The following is an 8,265-nucleotide window of genomic DNA, read 5'->3' on the forward strand; positions in this document are numbered from 1 at the left end:
GAGCGCTGTGCATTGTTTTCCCCCATGATGGCCACCATTGCAACCATGGACCAATAATAAGATAGCAACGAGCAATGGGCGTGTTTGGCAGAGCACTGGGCCTGTTTGGCCGGTGGGCGTGTTGGGCAGTGGTGATTTGCCAAGTGGATCCGGCTCAAGCAAGGCCCCAGGAACAGTGCATACTTCCGCAAACCACCAGTGCTCAGCGGCCAAGCCTGGTATTGCAGCGGTTTAAGCGGGCTGTGGACGGGTCCCTCGATTCAAGGGGCCCAGAAGTAGATATATCTCCGTTCACTCCAATACAAGTGGGGAACAGGAATGTGTCTCCGCAAAAAATGTCAGGATATCAATCAAAGGCTCATAATTATCTTTATGCCATGTACTAAAAAAAATTTGTTTTCTCTTTACAAATGAAACAACAAATGTTGTTTCGGCTCGGCATACGAGAGGGCCTAGTGCATGGCTCTGTTAACTTCTCGTGTCCGAGGTTTTTCCTTTTACTTAACATGAATGACATTGATTGTTTTTAGGCACTGTGGTGACTTTTTATCACTAAAAGTGTTTTAGTGTTAAAGGGATTTTTAGACTGGTTCAGCTGCTGCTCAATGAATCTCACGTTACTCTGCTTGCGATCATTGCAATTCACCATTTAATGATCCATTTATTCAAAAGATCCAAAGACAAAGAACGGGTGCATTACGGTATCAATTTTATAAAATTGTTAATAGCCTAATAAGCATTTAAGTTGCGTTAGTATTTAATTTTCATTTGCTTGTTTAGCTGTGTATGACAGTTAACAATGTTGTTACAATTATTTATGTGGGTAGGCTACTCCAACCTTGTTGCTGATCGATATGTAACCATTTATTTGTATATAAATTATTGATTGGATTTTTCGTAAATAGTTGGAAAGGAATCTGTTTCTTAAGCAATAACATTGAACTATATTTCTAGGCCTAGGCCTACATACATTTACTATGTTGTTGGTGTTATATGGAGCAAACGTTCATATTTATGAAGTTAACTTGCTTCCATGGTCGGTGAACAATGGGACTGTGATCGCTCAGACCTCTCTCGCTTATGATGCTACAATGCTAACGATGCTAGAAAACAAGAATATTTCTGCATCCGGTACGACATGAACTACGGCGTGGCTAGGCTCCCATGATTCGGCAACAAATCTCTCCTTGATGTTGCCCTGCGACATTGAGCAGTTTTCAAAGGAATGAATGGGCGCCATTTTGGAATCCGTTGTCCATTCTATAGGTCTATTGGTCCATGCTACAGATTCTTGGATAATTCAGTAGGCCCATAATTCAGCAGGCCTATAATTCAATCAGCCCAGAAGAAGAAGCCATCTCCGTAGTTCAGTCAAGATGAGGGAGGTCCGATAAAGAAAACATTACACATTGAAAGTGGAAAAAGCAACTTAAATTTAACAAACTTAAACGATAGATTTCATTTTCAAGATTGAAGTGTAACTTTTCGTTTTCAAAATACCATTTCGCATTTTATATTTTGAATAAGCATGTAGCCTTTTCTGCACTTCTACGTTTCTGGTCCCTAGTCAAACACTAGGCTTCGGGAGAGACCACTCTATCGTGAGCTATTCAACTTTAATTCGGAATGAAATCAACCACCGTATTAAGGCCACAAATCAGAATGACCCAAGGCCACAAGAGGGCAGCATTGCCCATCTCAGCATCACCTCCAATCTCCAACTGTGTAATCGTCTGTGTAAAATGTAACGTTTCCTTTGACGGGCTAACCTGAAGTCACGATATGACCCTGTACAATATTTAAAAACAAACCTTTCACGTAGACTTTCGTATTGACCACAGTCATGAACACAACTTTGACGTTCAACAGTCATGTAGTTCAAAACATCCTGTTGTGCAACCCGCACACACACGCACACATACACACACCGCTTCTCCGCATTCAATGAATGATGAGACCACAATCTCTCAAGATAAATGAGAGTTTGTCCTAGATTACTATCGATGCGTCACACCTTGCCGACAAGGGCCACGCCCCCCTCGTATCCTCACTATATAAAGTCGTCTAGGCAGGGAGAGCTGTCAATACACACTATTTCAATACCGCAGCAACTTTCTATTCCAAAACATCCGGACAATTTTAAAGTCGTCAAACGAAGTAGGCTGCACGAAAAAACAAAGAGGCAGACCCAATCATCACTTAAGTGTTGTTCCAAGTGCTTGTTCCAGCTCCTTCCAACTATTCCGGGCGCCTGCCCTCCATGCTCCTGTCATCCGGAGGGTGTTAAGATCCATGGAAGTGGCCGGTTTATACGACGAGGACAGCTTTGCTTTCCATGCCAGACACAGTGCTGTGAGTCCCGTCAGCCACAGCAGCAGCCCGTACAGGCCTCGGAGGACCTGCGACTCCATGACGGAGCTGCAGGGCATCGAGGAGCACGAGAAGGCCAAAGACTTCTGCATGTACCTGGACCCAGCAGTGCACTGTCAACAGCTGGCGGCGTACGGCGACGCGCATCACCAGGGGGACGTGTTCTCCGATTTCCTCACGGAAAGCAAAATAAAGCGAGCGGCGGCGTTCCAGAATTTCAAGAACTACACCTTCGTGAACGAGCTGGAGTCCAGTCAGTGCGGGAACCTGAGGAGCGTCAGGGAACCCGCGTACGCGCCCGGGTACCCCGACCTGCAGGAGACGCGCGTGGACACCGTGTACAGCCCCGGGCTCCTGGAGAACCGGTGCAAGGGGGTCGAGGGTAACGACGGCAAGGAAGACGCCAAGATGGACGGGGGATCTTCGGGTTTCGACATGAGGTCATATCTTCAATACCAGTCCACTCCCAGTGGCAGCCTGGGAAACATCTCCAGCGCGTCTTCGTCCTGCTCCAGCCCGCCGGGCACACCTGCCCCGTCAGGTACCAGCAGATCACCCTCACAAAACGGGAAGATGTCCAGCGGGAAATCAAAGAAAAGGCTCGATAAGGACAGTGAAGAGTATAAACTCAGGCGAGAGAGGAACAATCTTGCGGTGAGGAAAAGCAGGGATAAAGCCAAAATGCGTAATATGGAGACGCAGCACAAAGTGCTTGAACTGGCCGCAGAGAACGACCGCTTACAGAAGCGCGTGGAGCAGCTGTCCAGAGAGCTGGGGACACTCCGCAACCTGCTCTCTGCCACCGGGCAGCATTAGAGACCTTTGGACCACTGTCTACACATCTTCTTTCTTATGGAAAGGGTTGTCTCGGATACTAAACTGTTCATGGACTGATAATAACCGGCTGCAATACACGGAGAAGTGTGTACATGGTACGCTTACAGGTGAAAACAGCCATCACCAGTTTACAAGGACACAGGATGGGAGAGTATGGTCCAAATGTGGGGTGCATTGATTGCGCAGATCATTCAAAATGCTTTATGACCGATAAAAAAATAACATTGCATTGCTTTTATATGTATGCAGTATTTCTGTAAAAAATGTTTTACATGCTAATTGTGAATTTATAAAAAAAATCTCATCTGGAGCCATGGTTGTCAAGGGAAGAGTTGCACTGCAGTGAAATGATGCAACTCTTTGTAACAGTATGGGCAATGAATGAAATAGGCCTACTACGTACAATTATTTAATATTAAAAGGTTCAATGCTTTAATTTTATATTATATTTTATCAAATTAAAACATATTTGTACTTTGTTTTTTATAAATGTATCTTGCATTTTCGTGTTTTATGTTAGTTTTGCAATTCTGCAGGCATAACTTCCTATAGGACTTCAGCACATCATTTTAATAAGACCAGTTACTGTATTTAATGTCCATGAGATTATATGGATATATTTGCCTGAGTTTAAAAGATATGTTGCCAGCCCATGGAGCTGAAAAGATGTCTCAGAGTTTAAGCATCTTTAGTGTTATTAAACACATTCAGCACACAAGACCATGAATAAAATTGTGGAATATAATGTGACATCTGGTGTTCAATTGCCTCATAATGACCCAGGAACTCCTTGAATCGTGTTGTTAGCACTGACCTTTTTTTCTGATTGATACACACCCCCACCCCCACATACAAGCACCGTAGCTGATCTGTATTACTGAGCACGGTCTTAATATCTGTCTGTCTGTATGTCGAACATGTCTCTCCCCTTCTGCACAGAGGAATCTACAACATAGAGCACTAATACGGATTTACCATAGCAGCTAATTCTGGACATTCTTTTGCTGAGTTCAGCACAAATACGATGTCAGGCTGCATGCGAGAATTGTTAGCTTTATCTTAAACACACAGCTCTGTCAACAGTCTGCAGGGTCCACTGGACCAGAAAGGGGTTCAAGGTTCTGCTTCAAATCAATCAATAACTAGCCTCAATCTACACTCCCCACGCCATTCTTCATAAGCCAACGAGGACGGACAGATTCTGGATTGCATTTCACCCACGTGTGTTTTTGATTGTATATAACTATTTGGCACTATTCAGCTGAACAATCAGAACTTTCAGACTTAGCATGAAACGTCCTCGGGAAACAGCCGAAAAGTATCCTTTCCTCACTAAACTAAAACAACTATGCAGCTGAGAATTTCCTTAACTGCAAAGCTCATTAACTACGAACTTCTTAACCCATATGGGCCTGTTCACCAATGCTCACACAAATGAGTACAATCTACATGTGTGTGCGACTGAACCCAAACTAAATACACATTCCTCTGGGTTCAAAGGTTTAATGTATTCTGCTAATACAAATGACTACTAACTTTTGGCTATTTAAAAAAACAAAACACAAGTAAGCATGAAAGCCATGCTAACCATACACAGAAAAGAGCAAACGTCTACAGTTCATTCCTGCATCTTGTAAAGACAGTTGACATTTCGAGTGCAGTGGATTTCTCAACACTTCCCATAATGAACAGCTAAGCTTAAGATATTGAGCAACCACCTCCTGTTTCAGGGTTACACCCACCCCAAGAATAGAGCATTTTGAACTAATCCAGGAAAATAAACTGCCATTTATCCGTACAGTTTGCAGAACAAGTATGAAAACAGAAGTGTGGATAAGTATTTGTCAAACCTTAGAATTTTTAATTAATCTACATTTCTTATGGTGGTTGAATCACGACCACTGCATTAGCTTGCTTGGTTTATTGTTGGTTGTCTCTTGGAATTAGTCCTGACATGTGGACCACCTCTTGGACTACCAAACGATCTGTGCTGGGGTCCTTCTCCGTTCCTGCTCCTGGATCACACCATGACAGGAGAGTAGGAATTTCCCACACCGGATGACCTCCTCTTTCTGGAAAGTTTAGCCCAACCCTTTGTGGAGGTTTTACCGTCAATGGGCAGTGTCTGTCCGTAAAACATTGCATCACAACCCCCCCCCCCCCCCCCCCCCCACCACCTCTCCCCTCCCCTCTCCCCCTTCCCCTCCCCCTACCCCTCCCCCTACCCCTCCCCCTCCCTCCTAGGGTCAGTTGACTTTCAGTAAAAAAAATTGCTAGATAAGGGAAGAGACACACATTCTCACGCAACACACACACAGAAACACAGATAATGTTTCATAGTCTGACCTTTTTTTCTCAAATAGTTATATAATAGTGATTGAAGATTTATTACAAATAGCCTTCTGATATGCAACTTGAAGATGTATGCCTGAGTGGCTTGACCAAAACAATACAATATATAGGCCTATGTCCAGTGCAATTCAGTCAATTCATTGACTCCAACATAGCTTTCATTGTTTTTTAATCGCAAGTATGGTCATTATGTCACAATATTCATAACATAATTATATAATGGTGCCCCATCACAACCTGAGCAACAGTGAATGAGCAAACATAATCATAAACACAAATGACCACAGGGCATTCAGTAGCATTCTTGGTAGGCTACTTTGCTTTTTAATCGCAGAATGTTTGTAACAAAGTCACTTTGTTGCAAAACTTCCCGATATCCGTTACATGCCACACACACCACCCGCAAAAGGCGGTTGGTGAAAGCTTCTGTTTTAAATTTCCTGAGAAAAAGAAACCTGGAAGGTAATGTATTTTATTACAATTTGTGTTCAAATATAATTGTGCAAACAGCTAATTCTGTTACGCTAATAACACTGAACCCCTGATAATAATAATATTAAACAGCACCCTGCCTGTCTATCATCAACAAACGCAAAGACATATCCGATATCCAATTAACAAAGTCCAAAATGGGGGTTACTTTTGTCACACCTTATTAGTATGGACGGTTATTTTGACCGTTAGTGACTCAATTAGTTCAGTGGCTTAATTAGTTCATTAAACAATGTGTGTTCTGTAGCTCGAAAAGAGATCCTCTTCATCTCTGCGGGCGGCTGGCGGACAGCAGAAGAAGCGGATTTCCGGAGCATGGGGTGTAACGGGAACCTGGAGCGCGAGCTGTACGGTAAAGACACACACAGGGCATGATGCGGCTTAGAGCGAGCCCAGCATTTCGACATCCATGTTCACTTCTCCTATTTGGCTCGGATGACTACTCAGAGGCATCACTTGACGTGCAGAAGTCACTTGTGGTCACTGCGTTGCGAGTGGAAGAGTCCAGGGCCTGGCGCCACCTTACCCCCCCCCCCCCCCTCCTCCTCCAACAGGCATTTCTGAGTTGGGGTCACTCTGAATACATGGAATATCTCCATCAAGTTGGTCATGAATAGCCAATGGAAGGGGTGGATTCCTAATAACACCGTTGATAACACTTCATTCCGGGTGGCTTTGGTGATCATGTGTGTGGGCTACACTTTTAGGGATGTGCTCTTCGCCGTAACAGAAAACTTCACTGTTTGGGGTTTGGTGTTCTTGAATTAGGGTTTGTTGATATTGTGTCATTTATTTCTCAAACTAGTTCCGAGCTGGTTTGATGATGCTTCGTTCTTACACCTGATTCCTCCCGATGCGTGAAGAAATATTTTGTTTTGGGGTTTACTCACACTAGGCCATCTGGCCGTGGCCGTTTTCACACCTAACCGTGCTCAAATCTGCCAGTGTGAGTGTGGCCAGTCTGGCCAGGCCAGGCCAACTTGGCCACTTGGGAGAGGTGTGCTGCTACAGTTCGGGCCGCCGCCACGGTACAGATGCTAATGACCCGACACGCGCAACCGCACGGCGACGCAACCTGAGCTGGATGACGTATAGTCCATGCGACGACCATGGACATAATAAAGGCGACGAGCCTTCTTTCCCATTAAACGGTAAACATGGCGTCATGCGGTTCAACTGTTTGTTTACGTTGGTCTCATAGAGAAGTGAGAGTGGGCTCTATCTGAGAACGTCTCCAAATAAGCAAATAAGCAAAGTGCGAACTGTGTTCTCTGTGTTGTTGTCCATTGTTGTTAAAACTCTTACTGGCGGCAGATTTTATTATGGTCCGTGCAGCGGACGCTTGGTGATGACGTGTTACGACGTGATGACGTATGTACAAGAGCCTACCGTGGCCAGGCCACAGTTGCGACGGCCAACGGCCACAGCCAGACGGCCTAGTGTGAATGCAGGCCAGAGAACAATGGGGCCAGTTGAGCAGGGTTTGGTGTGAAAACGGCCAACGGCCACGGCCAGATGGCCTAGTGTGGTTTGCCTGAAGAGTCCAGGCATCGACTGCCAACAATACAACCTGATCCAGGCCAAGATTAGATCAGGGGCTGCATCAAATGTGTCCAACATCTCTTTTTCTGTCCCAGCTATATCTCAAGATTGGGCACCCAATCATTTAGGGTCCAATCTGAGTTCTGAGTCAAGAACTCAGAACTCAGAAAGTTAAACTTTTTAGTGCTTAACAAAAAAAACCATTATGAAACTCCCCTATAATGGAAGTTGACTAGGATCTTTATTAGAACACATATTTCTAGGGGCCCTAGACTGGCCCCTGCAGACATGAAAGGGAGTCTCACCCGCTTGGAATCTATTACCAATTCTTACTTTGGGCATTAGTTGAAATACAGTAACATCAAACAATAGGGACAATATTCTCCTGGCCACCAGTAGTCGGTGTAATGGCCGATAATGTGAACACATACATGGCTTCCTTCCCATGGTGGGTGAACTTCAACAGACCTGGGTGAAATTATTAAGCATTAAGCAATGTTTTCAATTCTGTGAAACTATAAAAATGACAAAAAGGTGCAAAACATGTTTGTAAGCTTCATATAAAAAGGTTTTGGCCCCTCAAAACACTGTGCACTCTTTAAATCATTCCTCTACAGTACGCTATATAAATGGTAGATCATGAATTGGGATTTCACAGGCAAGACAAGGCAA

At 44.3% G+C, this 8,265-nt stretch overlaps 1 protein-coding gene across 1 annotated transcript; it reads left to right on the forward strand.

The window, feature by feature from the left end:
* The first annotated feature begins 2,072 nt into the window (after positions 1 to 2,072).
* On the forward strand, positions 2,073 to 4,165 carry cebpb (CCAAT enhancer binding protein beta). Its single transcript, XM_056588358.1, has one exon. It carries the CDS (start codon positions 2,293 to 2,295, stop codon positions 3,184 to 3,186), a length of 894 nt encoding a protein of 297 aa, XP_056444333.1. The 5' UTR covers positions 2,073 to 2,292; the 3' UTR covers positions 3,187 to 4,165.
* The last annotated feature ends 4,100 nt before the right edge of the window (positions 4,166 to 8,265 follow it).

Source organism: Gadus chalcogrammus, chromosome 1 (assembly GCF_026213295.1).
Source record: "Gadus chalcogrammus isolate NIFS_2021 chromosome 1, NIFS_Gcha_1.0, whole genome shotgun sequence".
NCBI classification, from domain to species: domain Eukaryota; kingdom Metazoa; phylum Chordata; class Actinopteri; order Gadiformes; family Gadidae; genus Gadus; species Gadus chalcogrammus.